Here is a 24,419-nt window from a genome sequence, read left to right as displayed (position 1 = left end):
AAATTATTTTATAAAAAAAGAAAACCGCCTTAAATATTATGACGAAACATTTTACAACAAACTAAATAAATGTTTTCAAGATTGCTAGAAAAAATAAACTTATCTCTTGTTAGATTTTTTAGTTGTATTTTTAATCTGCCAAAGTAAATGACAATGTCACTTGACAATGTCATTAATTATAAAATCAATCTGACAAGAATTGCATTGACTGTTACTGTGCTCTCACACAAACATCAGGTTATTATTAGTTTTTCAGCCTATACAATTGAGATTTTTGTAGATTTTTATTAGCATTAAAAGAAATATGTCTCATCAAACTGGAATTCAAGGTATGACCTACTTACATCGTAATGGTTAACGGTAAATTTATTAATAAATTTTGTAGAAAATAGTATGACAATACTAAATCCTGTATTAACCATTGCAAACATTAAGAAATGCATGATCTCCTGGAGTGCAGCAAAAGTTCTCTGAAATTAGTGTAATCCCTAGTTGTATTTATTTCATTTTAGAAAACTTGTAATATTTATTTCTTATATTTACACTCTATTAAACAAATTTGCAAATGAGGCCAAATAAACTAAATTAAAAGCTTTCACTCATCTACAATTTTTTATAGATTAAAATACAACAGTTGTTTTTCCTCCTTTTATATAATAAAACTAAAACTATTACTTTTTGTTATTTCCAGCCAATACAGAGTTAAAGAAATACTTTACAAAATGTAGAGATGGAAAAATTCGGGTGCTAAAAATCAGCATTGATAATGGTAATGTTTTTTAATAATAGAAAAATGTCTATAGTTATGTTACAACAGTTAATTAAGTTTTTTTTCTTTTAATCAGGCAATACGGTTCCCAACATTAGAAAAACACTTTAAATTTGGTTCCATAATTTAACTTTTGACATTTAATCTAATAAGTGGTTTTTATAACAAATTATTATGAGCAGCATTATATTACCACTATTTGCTTGCAATTCATGACAATATGTCATCATCGTCATCATATCAGCCAGATAGATACCCAATGCAATCTTAAGTGATTAGTATAAATTAATTAACAATAATTCTTTATTTATTTTAGAACAGCTGATACTAGCCAAATACCACCCAGTAAAAGGTTCCTGGGAAAATGATTTTGATAAATATGTACCTTCTTTGATAGTGGATGATCTGCCTTGCTACATTTTATATAGGTAAAGCACATTTAACTGATTAATAATATTATGATAAGACAAGGGCAGCACTTGAGGATAAGAATGGGGTGTAAATCTTAATAACTCTATTAAGATTTAGTGCCACAAAGATTTACACATAAGATATATCACTAATCCAGTAATTTCACTATTTTTGGTACCTTTCAATTAGAACACATATTACCATTATTATTCAATTCTTATAAGGTATAATCTTACCAAAGTGTCGACATAAATAGCCTCTTGCTCTGTAGTAATAATAATAATTATCAGGCATATGTTTTGGCTAGTCTGAAATTCTTTCTTCTTATACCGAAATCTCTGAGCACTGTGTAATACAGATAACACTGCAAAATTGAACCCTGGAAATCTTTGTTAGTCTTACTCTTCTACATGATGTGCTAAATCAAATGCCGGGTGCCATTTGAATTTTATTATAGCAAGATTTTTTGTAAAAAAGGTGAACATATAATATACCAGATATAAGATTTACTCAATGTCAATTAATTTATATATTTGCCTGTTATTCTTTATGATTGAAGTAATTCCAATATTATTAAACAGTCTTGATTTTTATTAATTTTCCAGATTTGATTCATCAAATTCTGTAGGACATGAATGGTTACTTCTCAGCTGGTCTCCGGATAGTGCTCCAGTCAGACAAAAGATGTTGTATGCATCAACAAAAGCCACCCTAAAACAGGAATTTGGAACAGCCCATATAAAGGATGAAATGCATGCTACTACCAAGGTAATTGCGATAGTAACAATTGTGTTAGACAAGAACGGTCACCGAAGCAATCTTTGGGTCTGGCTAGTCTGGGAGATCCATGCCTTGCAGAGGGTCTCTGCTAGTTGATGTTGTATGATGATGTTATTAAATTACAGTATTTCATAATCTATGTTTAAAAAAAATAGATAATAATTGGTATATTTCTTCTGTCTCCACCAATTTTATTTTAATCAGCACAAATTTTGAACTTTTTTTCCCTGTATTGTTTCCAGGATGAAGTCAGCCTTAGGGGATACAAAGCACACGTGTCTGGTGTAAATGCTCCTGCACCTCTCACCGATAGAGAAGAAGCCTTAAAAGAGTTACAACAAAGTGAACATAATCCCAATTATGGAACTGATTCCAGGTGCATTAAATATATTTAAAAACCAAACGGTACACAGTTACTAAACAAAATAGTACACAACATGCCTTAAGTTTAACAAACAATGGTGTAATATTAATTTTAAGTATGTGTTTTGATAAAGAGCGTGTACAATACTCTATATCATCTCAATAATTATCTCTGTCCGACACTAACTATGTGACGTTTTGTCAGTCGTGTGATAGAGGTGACGCTTTATGACGCCGAAATTAGCTGATTGTCTCTTTCCAAAGGTCGATGTGCAAAATTTATCACCCGGCGATACTATTGTACTACTGTACTATTTTCAATTTTTTGTATGTTAACACCTACATATTATAAAATGATAGTTATGATTGTAGGTGTACAAAATTATTTTTTGAATAATGAAATGACGAAAATTCAAAGTATTTACATACAAATCCTGGTAAATGTAAGACAAATGGTGATCTCTGTCCTAATCCACACAATCTAAAGAATACAAAGAAACTTGTACCCACCTTAGAAGCTCTATAAAATGACTCTCATTCATAGATTAATGTAATGACCAATCTTGTACTGTCTGCATCCAGTGACTTCACGCGACCTTAACTGTCATCAGTCCACCTAGTGGGAAGTCTACTCACGTCATTCTCCTCCCTGCGTTGTGTCTTACTATTCAGGAATGTCTCTCTTAGGATAGTTGCTGGTATGCCAAGGATAAAGCTAGCCTTCTAAATCATATCAAATATGTATATGTGACGAAGATTTTTTTATTGAATTTTCTGTGGTTTCGCCCAATTTTCACTAGATATCGACTTATTTTTTTGACATCCATGTATATAAACACAATTTCAAAAATATCATTTACTACAGGCAGTCTACTATGGGTGGAGTTGCTTTTCCTATCACAGAAGAAGCCAGGCAAGGCATTGTTGATCTCCAACATGGTTCATACAATTATTTACAGTTTAAAATAGGTAAATTTTTATTACAATTATTGGTTACTTGTATTATGAAATTTTGTGTTATAAATATTATATATTTTCTATAATATTTTAAAACATATTTACTACAATTAATACAATTTAAAAACAACAAATTAAATTTAAAAACATTTTGTGTTAAAAATATCCTGTGAAAAAGCCTAAAAGTATTTAATTTATAGTTTATTCAATGTTACGATTAGCCATAATTGCCATTTTTCTTTATCTTAATAATATGCAATGATCTAGATGCCTGATCTGCAATAAAGTTATAAAGATATATTAAGTCATCATTGCTATTATTATTAAATTAAAAATTTCCCACTCTTTTTTCGTTTTTTACTTTATTTTCTGTTACCTCTGTACTAATATCGACTAAAACATTTCAGATATAGATGAAGAAAAAATTCATTTGTCAAAAGCAGCTGTGATAGATCAACCTGAGTTACCAAAACAAGTGCCAAATGATCAAGCGCGATACCATCTGTTTATATTCAAACACACGCATGAAGGAGATTATTTAGAAAGTATAGGTGAGTTTTAACTTGAAAGTACAGAAATCGGTTGTTAGTATTATAGATGCAAAAGCACAGATATAATAACAGTATCTAAAATAAATTATTGATATTGGCTACATCACATAGTATCATCATCGCCATTTCATTTGGCACGTCGGAAACAAAGTTGTTATGTTTAGCTAGATGCAGTTTTGTAGTGTTATTATTGTCTTTCATAATTTTGTGAAGTGCAGTAAGTTAACTTTAATTACTAGATTCTCTCTGCTGAATGACCCTAATCAAATTTAAAATTCAAATAAATGTAATGTCTAATATATTACTGATTATTTAATTACTCCTGTCTTATATTTTTATTATTACAAGTTGTTGGTGCAATTTGAGATACATAATTACTATTTTTCCCAATGTATCAAAACAAATATTAAGGTGATAGGGGTAGACTAGTGATCGTCGGTCATGGGTTCGATTACCGGAATACAATCTTATAAACAATTCACACTTAGTTATAGACATACAAGTTTCACAAAGGATGGCCCGCAGCATCCTTGTCGCACCATAATACTATACTGCGATTGCCAATCCACCTGCAAGGCATGGCGATTATGGTATATCCCCCTACAGATATCTTAGAGGGCCTAGCCTTGCAGTGGCCGTCTATCGGCTAAAACAGCGATAAAACCTTTCTAAAGGACTTCAAAGGAATAATAGCTGAATTGAATTTTAATACAATGATATATGAAAATAATATACATCAGAAATTGTTGGACATACATTTTTTTTCACAATTTTCAGTTTTCATTTACTCTATGCCTGGATACAGTTGTAGTATAAAAGAGAGAATGCTATATTCAAGTTGCATTGGAACTTTTTTGGATATAATAGAGAAAATGGGTGTTGAGATTGCCAAGAGAGTGAGTTTGTTATTATTATTATTATAAAAATTTTATCTATACTAGTGTACACTAATAACAACCTACCTTATTAGTAAACTCTGAATTTCTGGTTCTAATTCTTTTTCATTTTTACAGAGGTAGGAAAATTTTAAAATTATGAGTACCTCAATAACATAAACAAAAATACACTATCTTGACATGCATGTAACAATATAAGATACTTATAATATTACAGACACTATTAATTTAAACAATCTGTCTATAAGGAAATTATAAAAATGATATAAAACTACAATATTTATAACAATTTAGCAATAAGTGTACAATATTAAAAAAGAAACATACATATAGTTACTAATAATATTAGTTAAATTATAAATATCATCTACAGCCATATTGACAATACAAAACATTAATATACAGGGTGTAACATAACCAATGGATCTAGTGTCGTGCAATTGACCAAACTGTTGCCTATGCTGGCGCAAGATGAAAATTCATTATTTGTTATCCATTGTTTGAATATAAAATAATTATTATTTACTGATAACAATTACAAATACTGATAATAATTAGCTGAACAAAATGATTCAAGCAGGCATGTTGCATATTAAATTTTGAAATATCTTAGTCCTTTCACTCAATAACATTTTTTTAATGTCTGATATAAACATGCAAAGACATTTTTTATAAACCCTAGTAATTTTTAAGATAGATTGAAGAACAATATGTTCAGGAACTTTTTTGTTCCATAGCCCCTCATAATAAAATATATGTTACCATTTATGTCATTTCAAATTTAATTATACTGCAATAAATAATTGCAAGCCTTACAGTTAAATTGTATCATAAAATTCTCTAAAGGAAATCAACTATTTTTAAAATCATAATAAATTCTTAAATATCGCCGCATTTACATGGTGTAATGGACAGATATTGAGGTCCCCCACCATGTTTATCGATCACTCATGTTTGATCTATCGATTGTGTTCACACATGAAAAAAATGCAAGTGTCTTGTTAGTTATACTATATGTTTATTACTAAATCGATACTCAAATAAGTGAGAAATAAAAGGAGTATATCAATTTTCCAGTTAGAAATCGACGACGGAAAGGAGTTGACGGAAGAGTTCTTATATGACGAAATACACCCAAGGAGAAATCTTCATCGCCCTGCTTTTGCCAAGCCAAAGGGCCCGCCGAACAGAGGAGCAAAACGAATAACTAAGTCGCAGTCAAATCATTAGAACGAGACTTAAAGCAATAAGCAGCAGATGGAGGAGCGAGCTTACGCCAACTAGTATTATGTACTTCCATGTTGCAATAATTTTATTAATGGTAAAACAAATTGATACAATTCAAATTTATTTTAGCGTTTTTTTTATTTAACTTTTAATATGCTCATTGCAATGTAAAAGTAGCATAATTAATTTTTATAGCTTACGAATTTATTTACAATCAGCATTATTTTTTTATTAAATGAAACTCATTAAAATAGATTACCATTTTATTTTACTCTGTTAGTCAAAAGCATATGAAACTTGATGGATTAGCTTGAACTGATGGTTGATGCTATCCAATGCCATCTTTATTTAACTTTTACCTTGTTTTAAAAAAAATCTTCAAATTTATCATGGATATATTTTTCTTCGGATCAATAAATTTTTTGTTGTTTGTTTCAGTACAAGCAAATTTTAACTAAGTTAAAAATAATTCTATTAAGATAAGAACTAGTTTGATAAAAATTAAAAAGAATGTACAAGAGATTGCTGTTAACCATACTACCATACTCTGATTCTTCTAAACTGTAATAAAAACTGCAACAATCGTTCTAACTGTAGTAGAAGTATTCTATACATAATGAAGTGTTTAAAAAATTGATAATTATTATTGTATTTTTTACCTTATCGCCTTATATATGTATTAAATATTTCAAATTGTCTCTTAAAATTTGAGAGTAAAATTTTTATTAACTGTAAGATTACATAGTTTCCTATTTTTTGATAGATTCCTCTGATTTAATATGATTTTATTGTAATATTTTTATGCACATTTTATCATTACTTACTCATAAAGTAATTAAGAGCAAGTTTATGATGTTATATTTGATATTTAATTTGTTCTCCGTGTATTCATATTTGAAATTTAAATTAACCATTTTAATGATCTCTATTGTTTTTTGCTCAAGGATATTTTAAAATAACGCCGAAAACAAATATTTGCTTTCATCTTGCCATAAGACAATTTAATGCTCTGATATATCAAGATTACTGATAAATTTTCTTATATTTAGAACGTAAACTGAATTATTCTGATTATAATTGTTTGTTAAAGGTTAAACTTGTTTAAAATTATTGCACAATACATTAATAAATTCTTCTATTTTTATATGTGATACAATAAGATTGGTAATCAACGCTTATATTATGTGTCAAATAAAATGCTTTTAATAACAGTTTTACTTTAAATATTTTATTTTTTCACAGCACTTAAATGGAAGTTTGTTTAATTTAAAATCAATATGATTTTAATTTGTAGGTAGAATTGTATGATACAACGTCCTGTGTAATACTACATCTGCACTTTCTCAGATGAAATGTTAAGTATCATTGCCCTAGATTTTACTAAAAGTATACACGCAAATCAGAATCAATAATATTTATTTGTAAACTGTATATAACTTTCTACTAGTTTTCTCTACCAACACAATCATTCACATTCTGAAGGAGAATGCCTATAAGGCATACTGTCCTCCATTACACAATGTGTACAAAGAGTGAATAAATAAATATATTGTAATAATATACTGATTATGAATGAGCCATGGCTCGCCCAGCCACTTGAACTAAATGGAGTTATTCAAAGTTGGCCAAAAGCTTGACTGCAGAAATTAACAATGCAATGACCCAAACCAAAGTTTCTGAGGAAACCATTAAACTTGGTTTAAAGGTCTAAACAAGTGCCCTCAGCTTAAATATAACAAAACATAATTGGGGTATAAAAATTAAGTAGTTAATATAACGAGAACATGGACTCTTATCTTTCTAATAGTGTAAACAACTTTGTAATTTACTTTGAACTCCTTTATTTTCAGGTTCCACCAATGATTTTTCCATAAATGGATTCTACTTTTATTTACAAAATGGAAATAATCTGTATTTGTAAGTTATATAATTTCCTCTGTTTTCTGTTTTCCTTTCTCTTTGACAAGAGAATCATGGTGCCTTGTTAAATCATCATGTTTTTCTTTTGCTCCTTTCTCTAAGGCCTGGTTATACTGATCCTCTCTGAAAAAATAGAACTTATGCATTACAAATAGTCAACTTTCCTACACAGGTGGTATTTTGTTAATTTTAAATCTATTTTTTTAAATATTAGTTTCAAAATCGTATATACTGATGATATCAATTTTTTTTACACATTTACTAAATTATAGTATGGAATGGACAAATGAAAATAAAATATTAATTGTCACCACATTGTTACAAAAGGTCAATTGATTAAACATGCCACATACCTTGCTTGTTTAATTTTAAACAGAGCTTTTCTAATGTCATCCATAGTAAATCCAGTGGCTTTTAAAATGCTTATAATAAGTAATCCTCCAATAAAGCTTAAACCAGCACCTAAAATTAATAAATTTTTGGAAACCAATGTATCAACCATAAACAAAAAATATTCTTCAATCGTTTTTGATCCAAGTAATTATTCATACCAACGCCAGCTCCAACAAGCATTGCTGCTGCTCCTAAGTTGGCTTTATAAAAGGCACCAGTGATGGTCCCAGCCATAACATAGTCAATCAAAGATGCTTCAATACCACGATATACCTCCACAACAGTTGAAACTAAACTGAAAGGAATGTTTACATATTAACTCCTAAATATCTCATTTATAATAATCATTTTTACTTTCTTAACTGTATTTACATAAATAATATGGATTGCCGAATGTATTGAAAAGAAAACTCGGCTCAACAAATTTGTCTATTTTTTTCTAATTTTCATAAGGCAAAAGTGAAAACATTACTTTTCTTTTCTCATACAAACAACAGTGTGAATTAAAACTGTTGCATATACATACTATTCCTTGCAAATATATGTTTGTTGTTGTTGGTCACTTTTAATTATGTCTAATTTTTCTGATGGTCTGTGTCAGTTAAAATTTTTTGAAAGTATGAGATCTGTCAGTTAGAGCCTGGTAGCCTGTAACCTGATAATTAATCGAGCGAACATTTTTATTACTAGCCCTTTGCACTTGCACTCTGCATGATTTTGGACATTGGTTATCAGCTACTCAGTGCCACTTTACAGCAGAAACAAACATTTACAAACCTTTGTATAACTTATTATAATTTTAGAACTAAGTAATGTATTATAATGATATTGGACTGATATGAATTGGTTGAGATCTAGGATGTTCTACAGTTAGTCTTTCTATCATGTCGGTACATAGGTCTATCTGGAGCTCCTCTTCACTACTATTTGTTATGGGAATCTTTGCCATTGCTCTAATAAAAAATATGAATAAATATGTGGTTGAAAATTCGAATTTTTTATTAATTATTCACAAGATGATATGTACAAAAACAGTGTTTACCAAACAATTTATTCACTAAGAAAGAATCACTTTTGCAATTTTCTCTCTCATTAAATCTGTGTGTACTGGTCGAAGCTTCAAACCAGCTTGGCTTTGAAAAGCTTTTCCTCCAGATTTAGACTAGTTTATTTGTAAATATAAATCACACTATACAGTGTGTGCTATGTTCTCATACTGATCTTTCTTCTAAAAACCTGCCATATCCCTCTTTACAAGTAGTTTCAAGAAGCGCTCCAACCATCGTAACATGCATCTCATGTTCTTGTCTCACACAAAATCCGCCGATTTTTCCTTTTATAAATCTATTAGTAATTTTACAATATTTTGATATGTTTTCTTGTGCCATTTCAAGAGAAAACTTCAGGGAAACATGCATGTCTTAAAGAGGTGCACGGAAATAACTCTATTCACTGTATCACTAATAAACTAGAATGTCCCCTGAGAGGGGATATCAAAGTTATATGCTAGAATTACGATGTCCCCTGGCAGGGGACAGTGAAGTACATAGCACTAGATTTTCCTCCTTGTATGCTTGATGTATCTTTTTATTTGTGGATGAATGTGTCTGTATTGATCAGTACTTTAAGTCAGATATTAACAACATAAATGTGCAGTGCTACAATAGTTTTTATATAAAAAATGCTGTACAGGATTGCTGGTTAAAAATGGTCTAATGTTAAATATTAACTTAATTATTTGCTTGCAATGATTTAAAATACAATTAATATATATTGAAATGGCAATGTTTACAAACTAATTTTATCGTTAGGAATGAGGGACATGGTACTTGAAAAAGCAATTAATAAGCATTTTTTATGAAATTACAAAAAGTTTACAAAAAACATAGATAGCATGGAAAGCTGTAAACAAAAGCCTTACCAAAAAGTTCCCGTAAATAAACCTAATCTCCAACCCCAGTGCACAGCTCCTTTTGCAAATGCAATGGTAACATAATCTTGTAACTGTTTCTGTAAAAAATATTTCTTTTAATGTTACAGTTATATTTTAAACTTTCAAAAACATAAAATATTGATATTTACTATTTTCCTAAATCCAAAAGTTTATAACCACTAACTTACTGCAATTACATTGATGGCTTAAATGACAAAAAATTTTGAGAGGCAAAAAATGACAAATGGAAATGATAAATGATTTACCAACTAATCATCAATCATCATGTCAGCTGATAGACACCCATTGCACAGTATAGGTTTTCTCGAAGATCACCATAATGACAAGTATTGCATTGTCCAGATTAAGTTACATCCCATAACCTTGACTATTTCATTGACCTATGTAGTGGGGGGCCTACTTTAAATATAAATAAATAATTAAGGTAAAAGTAATTACAAATTATGTTTTTGTAATTCAATACTTCTATTTTATATAGTAGGAAAAATGACTATTATTCTATCACCATACCTTAGCATGTCCTGTTGATTTAAATGCTGTAGCTTGATTACTTTCCATGAAGTATAAGTAAGCATCTCTCGATTTGGCAAATCCTCCTAGACAGGCCCCAACAAATGCTCCGCTTAGTGAAGCTTGTATAACATTATGAAGTTCGACAGAAATTTCTTCATATTCACTATAATATTTGTTTATGAAAACTGTATATTTTTTTCTAAATGGTGTTAAATATAAGGATAGAACTTACCTATACTGTGCTGTAATACTTACTTTCTTATGAACATTTTTTTCACTCTTTCTAGACCATTCTGTGCTGATTTTTCTTGGGGATTATGTAGATGGTCATAATCATTTACATTACGCTTTTCAAAAAAAGGTAAAACAATGGCAGGCGTTAACCGTAAAGCTGTTCTTAACATCATCTTGCAATCTACAGTAATTACCAACAATGTTCAGCTTTTCATTTTAGCCAGGAAAAAATTACACTTAAATAAACTGTGTGTAACAGCAATATTTTATAAAAATATCCGCGCGACAGGTTGTTAATCAGATAATTGACAATGTCAGGTTTGACAAATTTAGTCAATGCTGCCAGTTCGAATTATAAAAATGCTTGGCCATACGTAAAACAATTGAGATTAAATTGCTTAATGGGCCTTATTTAGGTACAATGCACTATTTATAAAATATAACACATAGAAAAAATACACACGCACTTTGAAAGTAATATTGATGTTTGTTAATAAGTAATCTATTTCATGAAGTTCATTTGTTTTCGAGAATATCTCAAAATTTAGAGGAAAGAATATCAGACACCTTTGTCAATTTGGACAAAAGTAGAAATGTTTTTGAAGTAAAACAGTGAAGTGTCAGCGCAATTGAGTTAGGTTTTTGAGATGATATACATCTCAAAAACTGTCTGTTTACTTACTGAATGTTTAAAAATTATTAAAATGTCCTTGATATAATTAGAAATTGGGAGTAAGCCACTCGTTAGCAGTATTAATTAATTTCGTATTAATATTGGTCAGCTATTTATTAAAATGCAGTTTACATAAAATAAATGTTATTACAGTGTATATTTCTGTACATGTGTATTAAGGTATTTCAAAATTCTCAATATTCCCTAATTTAAAACGATTAAAGATTAGTTTTAAATTACGAAAAATTGAGAAAAAATTGTTTATAATTCGGATTATATTTTTATTAAACTAATCAAAAGATTTCTATTTCATTGAAAAATATTCAATTGCGTATATTCTCATATAGAGAAGAACTTCAAAAATTTACAAAATAATAAATCCAGAAAAAATCTTTAAATTCAAGTGATTGTTTTAGTGCTTATATAGAAAAAGTTTAAAAAAAATTACACGTATAAACTATTCTCATAACGATTTAACTAACGCTTTGAAATCTGTCGACACAAGTGTTTTTACTGAGAAAAGCTACTACGGCGTATAGTATTCCCATAGCTAAAATCCCCAAAAAAAAAGGAAATCTTAGATACTCCGAAGTGGTAATAGTGTTAGCCAGCCAGAAGCAACTGATCAAGCCGAGGTTTGGCCCTCTCAGGCGCCCTTGTGTCGCAATTATAGATGTAAGGCCGGTTTAAAACGAATTAAACCAATCGGTTTAAAACGAAAAAAACCGTTTAAAACCGAAAAAAAACATTTTTTTCGATTTTAAACGTTTAGTGTTGACGACTATGTTTTTCTTAAATATAAACACATTATCTATTCCAAGTGTAAACATTACCTAGCTAAGTTGAAAAACTATTACCTAGTTAACTATATTGGTTATTTTGAAAAGATTTATCAATCAGTTTCATTCGGTTTAAAACCAAACTCACACACTTGCACTTCTCACGCGGAGAGACGTCAAGATGCAACGTTGCCAGCTCGCCTACTCCACACCACACACGCACATACATAGCGTATTGCGTGCGGACATGTCAGTGTTGCCAGTATTGTAAAAAAAAGTGCAATTTTGGATTCAATATAAAGGTACTCTTACCAAATATGCCAAACATTACTAAATAACTAAAATGTAATGAGCTGTTATAAAATTAGATTAATAGGTACCCAACTTTTTCTTGAAAGTAATAAAAAAAAACTGGCTAATCTTACACAGTCCACTCGACAACATGATGGTCATACAGTCAAGAAAGTCATGAAAATTTATGAGGCGCCACTATCTTTGTAACTGACTGACATTTCTGTCCTAAAATTAAATATGGCAACACTTTATTTCTTTTCATGACTTTCTTGACAGACTGTAACTGGCCTGCCTACCTACCTTGTGACGTTATCAGGGTAAAGGGACTTTATTGTCGATTTTGAGATGTCAGTATTTTCGAATTCTACACGTGATTCTCCATTGAATTATGTACTTTTCAATACACATTTCTCTTTTTTCTTTATGATTTAGGTACATATTTTAATCTATTGTATGTAATATTGTTTCTTTATAATTATAGTACTTTATATGTAATATACTTACCTATATAGGTATAAACTGCATAGGTAACTAACACAAGACAAAGTATTGTCGATAATGATGTGTAAAAACACTGTTCTTATATTTTAGTAGGCGAGTTTTAAACCGTTTAAAAAGATTTATTTGGGGTTTTAAACCGCCACTTTTGGTTTTAAACGTTTTAAATCGGCTTTTTTACATCTATAGTCGCAATGATAAGTGGATATTATCGACGAGTGACAGCCCTAGCAGAGGTGATATGTAACATGGTTTATTGCTCATTTTTAACAATAATGACGTTGATTTTAGGAAAAATAGTAATAGTACTTGTTAAATAATATTATTAGATACATAGTAAGACCTAATCGTTAAAAATTGTTGAGTGCAGAACTATACAAAATTAAAATGTTTTAACTCGATTGTTAGTGCTATAAAGTTTGCTCCAGCGAAGGCATGAAATCAGTTGCTAGTTTTGAGATGTCTCAAGAACATGGAGGCACTTCGAGAAAATACATGGCAACAATTTTAGAAGTTCACCAAGATGGCGAAGACTAGTTGTGGATTGCTCTTTTGGCGCGTTTCGGGGATGGATATTTATTTCGGACGGCTATTGAAGGGACAGTTGAATAGCCGATTATTTGTACTATTCGATAATGACTCTGGCGTGTCGATAACAATTTCGAGAAAGTTATTGTTTACAAAGCTTATGATTATGATATTTATTTATTAAAAGATGCACAACAAATGTCGTGGAACAGATATTAAGTCAAGTAAACATTCTTGATAAGCCTGAAATGACAAATGATCTTCTGGAAAAGTTTTTATTTAACCCTTTTTTAACTTACTGAACTGAACTATACTGATTATATGATACTGCATCAATGGTGCGACTGCACACGGCCAGAGCTTCTAAAAATTAGCTTCAGGAAGCTCTCTTCCAAAAATTGATCTAACGACTTTGGGGATATCTCGTGGGCATCGACGTTACCTGGTTTAACCACAATCGCTTTTTATGCGCAACTTCAAAGAGAAAGTTTACAATAACAATCTAAGAATTCATATAAATTTCTAAGAAAATATTTTTCGAGAATTCGGCTCAATTGCACCAAGTTAACTGCAGCGTTTGGCGCAGAAGGCAGGGTTATGTTTTGAACAGTGTGAGAAACTCGACGGAAGGTAAATGGAAGACAGATTTTTTTATTAACTTTGAAAAGATAAACATGTTACCAAACACCGTGTATAGGTAAAAGAATTAACCTGATTGCGACGAGACTCTTGTTAGTTTATGCCATGTGTCAGAGAAAATCCTGCTCTGTATACAAGGTGGCACATTCTGATAATGATTTACTATTTGTTTATGTACAGTGCTAATGATAATTGTTCCTCATGTTTTCTTATAAAGAAGTACCTGAGAAAATTTTTAGACAATGCTATTACCACTGCTATTGCTATCCTAATTTTGGACGAAAATTTAGGGCTTCAAGGATGTCAAATATTTAATGAATCACATATGGGCAAAAAGAATGACTTAATCTGCTCATTAAAGTGTATAAAGTTAGAGAAATTACTGCAAATAAATGTATTTATAGTATTACCTATGAATTTTTTTACATACTTAAACTATCTTTAGCTCGTTTATCTATTCAATGGTAGCATTACTACTTGAAAAAAGGAGATAAAAAAAAAGTTGAAAAAGAGAGTAGAAATTTCGTCGATGAACTGAAAAAACTAATGAGGATTTTGTATACATTATTTATATATTATTAACTATTCATCTAGAAATTCGAAACTGGTCTTGTCACATTTTGTTGCAAGTGAATTCTTTTACTATTAAAATATATCCTGATTAATATCTAATTATCATCATCATCATCATAGGACGTCTACTGCTGCACATGGGCTTCACCAATAGATTTCCTATAGGACCGGTTGGAAGAGGCCTGCATCCAGCGTATTCCAACGACCTTTACAAGGTCGCCTATCCACTTTTCATCAAGGTCGTCCATCACTGATTGCTGGTGGACGTACTACACAGCACTGCCTAGTCCGTAGTCTCCACTCTAGAACCTTAAGGACCCAGCAGCCATGTTTTCTGTGTGCAACGTGGCCTGCCCACGACTAGGGCTTAGTTAGACCACGTTTCTGTGCCGTAAGTCATCTCTGGTAATAGACATTGGACGTGGTTTGAATTAAAATGAAATTGCATAATTTCACAAACAAACAAGGTAGAAGAAGCTTAAAGAAGTGTAAAGATCTATCAGATATTCAGATGTATTCACATAATGAAATTATTTGCTATCAGCATATTAATACTAATAAATGATTCAAAATTAAAGAATACAATCGGAACTTTAGGAATTTACCCGAGCTAAGTTGTAATAGACCTGTGTAGTTCAACTTTAGGTATATATAAGAACGTACTGTTTGTGTGAAGGATCTAGTGTAAGAAATAGTTGAAGGGAAATAATTTAAAAAAGGAAATGCAAAAGGATGCTTCTCCTTTTTCAGCCGATAGAAGTCCACTGCTGCTCCAAGCGCATCTGCCGCCTCTTGACCGACTCGCGAGTACTTTTCGGCCCCAACTGCTATCGATGTCATAAACGATGTGTCCCGCCCACTACCACACTACCTTCAGATGAGCAATTCTTCGAGCTAATTCAGTGAAGAAGGGTGTTTGGGGTTATCTAATTAAACAACAATGCTTTCAACTATGTTTTATTATAAAATGACAAAGAATAAATCTAGAGTTTAGTAGTGTAGTCACTTAGATGTTAAAATTGTGTAAATTTTTATAATTTACATAACTGCATGTAATGTAGATAGTGTGCTCTCGGTCTTATTTGAAGACCGAATGGCGGTTAGAAAAGTTAAGTTTTACTAAAGAATCCACAAAATACATTCTTTTAGAATATAATAAATAGGCTTGTTAAAGCTTGCTATTATGTCAGTATTAGATTTAGATTAGATGAAATAAACATATAATTAAATCCCTGTTATTTTGTCCCAATTGTTGGTCTTTGGCATATTGAATTTGAATAAAGCTAAATCATTGACTTGGTAAAATAATAGTATTCCACTAGGGCCAAAACGTTACACGAATATTTAAATGATTCCATTGCATCGCTTGATAATCACGACAGTTACAATCTATTAAACTATTTTAACTTTACACACAACCCTTTATTTTGCACACCATTTTTTTTAACAAATAAAATGTCACTAAAACAAAGGAACAGGTGGGCGTTTACAATAACACTAAGAAGTTACCTATATGGAGGCAGGTATTTATTATTTACTAGAGCATCTACTGAAATCAGAATAGGATATTTATCTAAGTCTTAAAATAATGATTATGTAAATCTGTAATACATGCTATTAATTTAATTTGTAATTATTTATATAGTGTATAATATTTACATCCATAGATTACTTCAACATGAGAATAACTGCCACTTTAATAGGTATTACTTTTGCTATTACATTTTGATGTAGACATACAGAGATTACTTACTTTATTAAGGGTAGAGAATTTAACAGGTTTTTATTTTCATTAAGGTTTAGTCCTATTAATTGGCAGTTATACATATTTTCACTAAGATAACATTTCAAATATGGAATGATTCAGTTCTTTCAACGCTTCAGGAATAAGGGACGTGGCACGGACATAAATTACCGCCCTAGCTTCAAGTTACCAGGGACAGCGATAAAATTTATTCACATTATACCCTGTGCGAAATATATTCCATTTGATAATATTTATAACATATCATTGGCAATATTTAAGTCCCTTACCCCATTCAAAATTCAACTAAATAACCTGTAATTTGCCTAAATTCTCGCCAAAGTCAAGCAGACTTCAGGATTAAGGAGAAAATGAAGGTAAGTTAAAAGTTTCATACATACAAAAAACTTCATAGGTACAAAAAACAGATAAAAAATATTACTGTCAGGATAGTTTAGATATAAATAGGTACGAATATGTATAGAGTACCAATCGCATTATTAGGTACATTTCTTTATATTGATCCCCATTAAAGTTTTATCTACAAATAGTTTAGCTCTCCGGCGAGATGGAACCATTTGTATTATTATAACCGTGAGGTGATAAGGTGAAGTGTGGAATGTGGAAGTATAATGTGTGCTTCGTATAACACAAGTATTGTTATTATTTGTACAACTTAATAGTAAAATATTATATCAGGTATTTTAGGGACGCAGAAGGAAAATAAGGAAAAATAAAGAAAAACAAAAGTTATTAATGATAATAAAAGTTTAATTACGAAATTAAAAATAAGAATGAAATTAACCACACAAAAGACTTAATACTAAAATAAGAAAGTAAAAGATGACATTGTAAAATAAAATTGAAATATAACGAAAACTACGATACAGCATAATGAAAAAAAAATAGAAGAAAAATTAGGTATTTTGTTGGGAATTTGAATTGTAATACACAATGCGCCTTAGCCGAATTTCTTGTTGCTGATATGTTGGCCGTTAACATCGTGTATTTCATGTTTAAGGTACAGCTAATACATTAAGAGATAAACATTAAAAAGCGCAATAAAATTGTATTAAATATAATCTGTGTGATATGCAAAGATATGTTTGACGAGAGGCACACGAAGAACAAATGCACAAAGTTGAAACAATTCAAAAAAACAGTCAGTACCTATGACGGCAGGAGGCTTGTCCAACGGAGATTCGTGAACGCAGCCATGGAAGAAAGATATCGGAAAACAACTTGCACATCAATTTCAACGCATAACGTTAACGAACAAATTGAAACAATGTTCACTTACAATCAATTAAATTGCATATTTTGCGCTTAATAAAACTCTCAAATATAATTTAACTGTAACATTTTCATCAACTTTTTAATAAATGTTAAGATTACATCAATTAAGTTACCTAAAATAATGTGTATTGACTTTAAATTTGGCATCTCATTCTAAACACTGATTTAATTACTTTATTTTTTTAATTACATTACCGTATTACCTAAATATTTAAAAATACTTCTCTAAACACATAAATCCCTAGAATTATCTATAAGTCAATACCAATGTTATTGAGAAAAGTTAGGCCACAAAACGCTACACACATTAATGGCAAACTTTGCAGAGCGGGTGCACAGAAACTGATTTCGTGCGAAAAAAATTTCCTGCTCTGAGAAGGGTTCACCGCATAAACTCCGTTGTTAGAAATTGTTCTCATGAAATACTAATACGTTTTCAAATTTAACGAGCAATTTCAACGTCGTCACTGGAAGGAAGAGTTCCGAATGTTTTCATGTGTGTAGCGTTCCACGCTGAATACAGTAGATATGTAATCTCCATTTTGTGATATCGTTTCATAAATACGTTATAATTAATTTATCAATTACAAATACGATTTTACTAACTCGCCCAACAGACCACCGTCGATCGAATACCACTTCACGAATCAATTTCAAAACGCAGGCACAGACGACCGTACCTCATAGAAAAACATCTTCAAAAACGTGCAAAATATCACCACACCCTGGTCACCTAACATTATCTAAACCAAGTTACTACTTACACGCTCTTATCGTAGAATAGGTACTGAACAATACAGTTTGTATGATCGAACTCATCTAATAAACCTTACATTGTAATGTCAATCTATTCTTTTTTTTAATTTAACCATCTTACTAAGCTCTATGTTTATATCTTAAATCGGTACGTGATGTATACGATACGTTCTATAATAGTGTAAATATGTGTTTTTGCGACTGATTTATTTAGAATAAATGAAAGATATTGTGACATTGTAAGGGCATCGTCAAATCAAGTGATTGAATAATTGCGACCTATAAAGTCACTACTCTGCAGTAGTTTAATTTTTTCAAGCCATATCACTAACTGTCATTTCGTTTTAGTTCTGCGACGACCATACACGATTTCTTTTTCGGAATTAATATAAATAACCATAAAAACACTGAGGTAAAATTTAGTTACCAGCGCTTGGAAGCGAACATATGTAATTCTATTTAACGGTGCAAGTTTGCAGTTGAAATGTTACATCGATAACGACAGGCGCGGTGTTTCGTATAATTTATGGAATTGCTACAATAATTTGTTATATATCAGGTATCTGGTTCACTCATGCTTTGCCTAATCACAAAATCTGGACGTGTAACTGAACACTTAAAACTGGTCCTTAGTTAATAGCATAGGAATCACTGGGCACCATCCTATGTCCAAGAACCGATAAAATAAATAATCAATATTCTTCTATTGAAAGCTTTGCTTACCAGAGATTACTTTATTACAGAGAAAATTCATGAGTTAATTTCTTTATTACATAAAACTTATTCCACAAACTTAATCTCTTTTGCATTGGACTAGACGCATTTTACAATTAATTTAAGAAGGCAAAGATGCGTGAAAGCCGAATCGCTGGAAAGTGGAGTCCGGGAATCATGAGAGCTCACCAAATCGGAGCATTAAATATGTACAAAGTGATAGCTGAGAAAAGAGCCATAAAACTAAAATACTGTTTACTTAACGAAGTTAGTTCGCTAGGGCTTGAATACTATCTGTAATGATTGTTACAAGTCAAGTCACATCTCACGAAAACAAAGGAGGCCGGCGAGATTATAACAGGAGTGTGGCCAAATCCCTCATTATATTTTAATGAATATTGTTCTAAAAAATACGTTATCGCAATAGGCCACACCGCATAACTTCGGGCAATTCCCTGATCGAGTAAAAATAAATATTTTTCTATAATTATTAGCTTAGTGAAATATATGCACGAGCATTTATAGTATGTTGCAGCTACCATTATTATAAATTAACATCAAAATAAATGCATCACGTCACTATTATGTTACTAAACATAACATATTCACGTAGTGATATATCCACTAGATGCCTAGCCATAAGAGAATTACGCTAATTAACTGAGAACTATCGTCGAAACAGTGAACAGAGTATAGAAAACGTAACAGATATGGAAGTATACGATATCGATAATTAATGATCTACGCCTAAAATAATGTATTAAAATGTTGCTACAACTAATATTGCACACACATACACATTTCTAAACGCAAAATTTTAGAATTAAAATATAAAAAGTAAAATGTGTATGCGTACAAAAACCGTATTCACTTAAAATGCAATAATAGTAAATTGTGCATATTAAAATAGAGAATAAAATATGTTTATAAAATATAATTCTTATAGTAATAACTGCAAATTATATGTGACAAAGTAAATACATTTTAACAATATAGTGATAAATATGATAAAATATTCAGACGGTAAAATAGCCTGTCCTGATAACCATAAAACGAATGAAGCAATGTCTCACATTGCGTAGCACTGAAATGCCAAATGTAAATAGTTCTGCCGCAATCTAATTGCAAACTGTTTCTAATGTTTAATGAGAGAAACTGTAAATGTGAAGTTAATGAAACCACCCGACGCCTATATTTTTATATAAAAATAATATTTCGACAATTAAAAAATTAGGAATGAATATCACACAAAATAGAAATCTCCGTATATCAGTGGCAATCTATGATAGTACGATTCGAAATTCCTATAAGGGTTCTTGAGTCGTGTATTATAGCGAAATGTTCCTTATAATATCAAGTACAGTTACAGTAAAGATGTACATATTCACTAAGGAAATAGAATAGCACTTAACATCTAGACTGATCCGAGTAAGCGTAATATAGATTATATTTAAAAATTTCAGTCGAGCAATATCCTCGATTTGTATGAGCGGTACTATTTTATAATCGACAGTCACATCACGAATTATCTATATCTTGACACGTGCTCAAAATTAATTAGGAAATTGATTTATAACCGCGACCTTAAATGTCAACAGACGGACGTGACCGGCAACAAATAGTGGGCATTTATAAATTATCAAGTCAAACTATTCGGTTTTTATATAACAAATAGATTTAGATTACCGATGAAGATTTTGTTTCAAAACGCACGAATGTAGCGTTGCAAATTATTTCTATTTAACCGATTAGATATCATTCATAATTGTCCACGTAGATTTAACCCTTGTGTGATATTCCATAACTGGCGGGAAATCGTGTTTAGATACTCGACTTGGAGAACGACACCCTGAGGTGGTTCGATTCAGACAGCTGATAGTTGTGCATCTTGATGAGAGCAGCCACTGCGTCGTCAATGGTCAACAGCTGGACTAATGCCATTTTTCGGTCTTTCCTAAAATGAAAAAAAATATATATATAAACTTTTATGCTTTTTAAGCTATTTATGTGGATAAAATTTTGAATTTGAAAATGGGATTCAAATGAAATGTCTTACATTCATAGCTTTTTAATTTTTTATAATTTAATAGTTGTTTTAACGTTTACTAAGTAAAACAAGTAATTTTTTTTCATCATATTTAATAAAAAAAAAAACATTTTTTTTATTAAATATGTTGAAAAATGTCCTGGCATATAGATATATTTATTGTAAGGCCACAATGCAAGTGTTAATAATCACTCCAGAAATTACGTTAACGTTCTATTCAGTAATGAACGGGTTTCTTGAGATTTCACTCGGTCTTGTTCCAGTGGGTAAAGAGACACTACAGTTGACTTTGGTGTGAAATTGGCTACTTCTTATCAACTACTTGGTTCGATTTACGAGTCAAAGAGCAGATTCACTATTAGCGCTCTTGGTCGCCTGTGCTTATAGATTAGGGTAAGGATGAAAATTAATACTTAGAACCAAGTTTCTCGTAAGATATTCAATAATGGCGAAAACAGGACTTTGCAAAAAAAATGTATATAACATTGTCATTTTTGTCGTTACAACCGCATGTTAGTGTTGTTCCTTAAAATATGAAGCATGAAATTTAAAATAATAGTTAAAAAAATTAAAACAAGTCTTAAATAAATGAGCTCTCCAAATACTTACGGGAAAAACTTGAACGCCTTGATCGTGAAACCTCGTTTAGTAAACGCCTCCTTGATATCGTCCTCCGAGACGGTTGCTCTGTGAACATAAGTAAACGTCATGAGTGTGCCCCGGCCACATAATGGCACGTCGGATTGGACGATTACTTACGGAATGTTGGAGAGATGCAAGGTGGCGCTCGGCGGGTAGATGTTCTGATAATTCTTGCTGCCAGGTTTCTTGAATCTGTGAAGAGGGCTCTGGGAATAGTCTCTGAAAATTCATAAAGAAATAATATGATTTGCTGTTGGTTGTTTTGTAAAAAAAGGATTATATCTTACATAATTCAATATATTAAAACATATGTTTTATATATTTAAAAGAATAATAGCGTAAAAAGTAATGTTTTCATAGACGAATCATCATCATCATGTCAGCCGATAGACGTCTACTTCATAGTATAGGCTTCGTTCAGAAATAGTTGATCCGCCTTGCGCATCCAGCGCCGCGCTGCATCCAACAATTCCGCGACCATGGCTGTAGTCTCGATCCACCTAGCGGGGGCCTACCCACGTCGCACAAAATAACGTTTAACCAGTAATAAAACATAAAGAAACAGTCATAATTTCAGCGACAGGACATTTACAGATGGATATGGACCTCTCCCATATATTTTCAATAAGACCGATTAAAAGCGTCCTGTATCTGGAGTCTTTCGATGACCTTAAAAAGGACGTCAGTCAACCCTTTGGGTAACATTATCACCAATAAAATTTTCAAGCGACAGATGTACTTCTGTAGGTGTAGGAAACATGATTTATGAAAGATACCTAGTGAGTCCGGCGTCGGGCTGGCCTTCCTTGGGTAGCTGCACCGTCTGGTGCTTGCTGAGCATCACGCGCATTGCCTTGCCAAATACACGGAGTTTGTCCATGTGTGTCATTGCTGCCAGAAACATAAACAACAATCAATATTACAACTAGATTATTAAAACTTATTCGGTCTTTTTACTCCATAATTAACGACGAAACAATAGGGACACATTCAATAAGACCAATTATTTTACATACAAATGTGTTATTCAGATTTACTACTTGACACAAAATTAAATGCGGATGAATACTGCAAGACTAGTCCTTCGCAGTTCTAAGCAAACAAACAAATTGCATACTGAGTAATTTTCAACCTTAAGCCTATAAAAATAGAGTTCTCAATAATACGTACCTAAATGAGCTTGATGCGGCTCAGCCATTTGAATTAGAGCGGAGTCTTTTTTGTTGTAGAGAATCTTCACACGTTGCACATCACCGTACACGCCTACATACAAAATATGCGTTAGGAATTAAGCAACTTGTATACGTTATAAAAGATGTAACTAACCCGCTGTTTATGCCAATTGAACATATTATCTAGAAAATTATGGAACGAGGATTTTCCAAAAAAGTACGTTTACGGCTACTAGGACAACATTTATTTCGTACTATAGTAGTTTTCTAATCATGATTTCAAAACTGCAGGTCTAAGTATATATTGTTGTGAGATGCGATAGATTAGAAATGAACACAAGAAGAAAACAATTTCAAGCTCTAATTTGGTCACGTATAAGCTTTCGATTAATGCTTTAGTGTTTAACAGCAGGGAGTCTTGGGTCGGACCGATCGTGTTAAGCGGTGTCTACAAAACAACGAAAACCCTTTTTTTCTACGGTTCGTATGTGACAAATAGTAGGGTCTCTACATAAAACCTGTAAGTGTTCTTGTTACAATGTTCCCAAAGCACGCACACTATCATAAAACTAGGTTTTGTACTAAGGAGATTTGGCCAAACTATCAATTACTTCGGGAGTGTACATAGTAGATGCTTTTAAAACATTAGGGGAATGTTTTTGTTTGATATGACTGGCTGCTGGTAGTTGTGGAATCAAAAACATAGGTAGCATTAGGTATAAACTTATTTAACTAAAACTAGACGGTCTGAAACACAAATTGTCATACAAGTTAATAAAGCATTTAGAGTGATAGTGTTAACAAGCAAAGCTTCGATCGCAAAGTAATCGGATGCGGTTAACAGTACAGAAGTCGAGAATGTTAGCTGACAATTTGTCTTCCAGGCGACAGGGGCTTGGGAGTAACATTAATGTTTTAATATAAAATACGGAATGTATGTGCACACGTACCAAAAAGGGTAAAGAGAGCGTCAGGCGTGACCATCTAAAACAATAGGAAAGAGAAAGAGATAGTATTATAAATAGTCGTAAAAGATATTTGACATCATATCTATAAATAAATTAGCAACTTATTTCGTCAAGAAGTTTAAATAGAA

The 24,419-nt window shown here is 31.4% G+C and overlaps 3 protein-coding genes across 8 annotated transcripts in view; 1 reads left to right on the top strand and 2 right to left on the bottom strand.

The window, feature by feature from the left end:
- Positions 1-210: 210 nt before the first annotated feature.
- Positions 211-6,913, top strand: twf (twinfilin actin binding protein). Of its 2 annotated transcripts, XM_068774354.1 has the most exons (9): positions 211-329; positions 692-769; positions 1,086-1,197; positions 1,786-1,948; positions 2,203-2,336; positions 3,189-3,292; positions 3,688-3,831; positions 4,609-4,727; positions 5,805-6,913. In XM_068774354.1, the coding sequence occupies exons 1-9, from the start codon at positions 305-307 to the stop codon at positions 5,955-5,957; spliced, it is 1,032 nt and encodes a 343-aa protein (XP_068630455.1). In that variant the 5' UTR covers positions 211-304; the 3' UTR covers positions 5,958-6,913. The 2 variants fall into 2 exon arrangements, with proteins under 2 accessions (XP_068630455.1, XP_068630456.1); XM_068774355.1 differs by lacking the exon at positions 211-329 and having other exon boundaries at positions 756-769; positions 1,091-1,197.
- A 292-nt stretch (positions 6,914-7,205) lies between these two features.
- On the bottom strand, positions 7,206-11,290 carry 140up (RPII140-upstream gene protein). The gene is made up of 6 exons (XM_068774343.1): positions 10,990-11,290; positions 10,732-10,897; positions 10,189-10,277; positions 8,426-8,562; positions 8,228-8,336; positions 7,206-7,997 (listed from the first exon to the last, which is right to left on the bottom strand). The coding sequence occupies exons 1-6, from the start codon at positions 11,139-11,141 to the stop codon at positions 7,877-7,879; spliced, it is 774 nt and encodes a 257-aa protein (XP_068630444.1). The 5' UTR covers positions 11,142-11,290; the 3' UTR covers positions 7,206-7,876.
- Positions 11,291-17,145: 5,855 nt separating this feature from the next.
- The window catches only part of heph (polypyrimidine tract-binding protein 1 heph), a 404,307-nt gene continuing 397,033 nt past the window's right edge, over positions 17,146-24,419 (bottom strand). For all 5 annotated transcript variants that reach the window (XM_068774756.1, XM_068774755.1, XM_068774757.1 and 2 more), the window contains 6 exons: positions 24,274-24,307; positions 23,322-23,414; positions 22,928-23,042; positions 22,269-22,370; positions 22,119-22,196; positions 17,146-21,416 (listed from right to left, as the gene is read on the bottom strand). In XM_068774756.1, the coding sequence (XP_068630857.1) occupies positions 21,284-21,416; positions 22,119-22,196; positions 22,269-22,370; positions 22,928-23,042; positions 23,322-23,414; positions 24,274-24,307 (555 nt within the window). In that variant the 3' untranslated portion in view covers positions 17,146-21,283. The remainder of the gene's footprint in view (positions 21,417-22,118; positions 22,197-22,268; positions 22,371-22,927; positions 23,043-23,321; positions 23,415-24,273; positions 24,308-24,419) is intronic.

Source organism: Battus philenor, unplaced genomic scaffold, assembly GCF_028537555.1.
Source record: "Battus philenor isolate CCGP_79_NKW_IND1 unplaced genomic scaffold, ilBatPhil1.0.hap1 SCAF_7, whole genome shotgun sequence".
NCBI lineage: Eukaryota > Metazoa > Arthropoda > Insecta > Lepidoptera > Papilionidae > Battus > Battus philenor.
The sequence above is the reverse complement of the archived record's forward strand: the minus strand, read 5'-3'. Positions and strand labels throughout refer to the sequence as shown.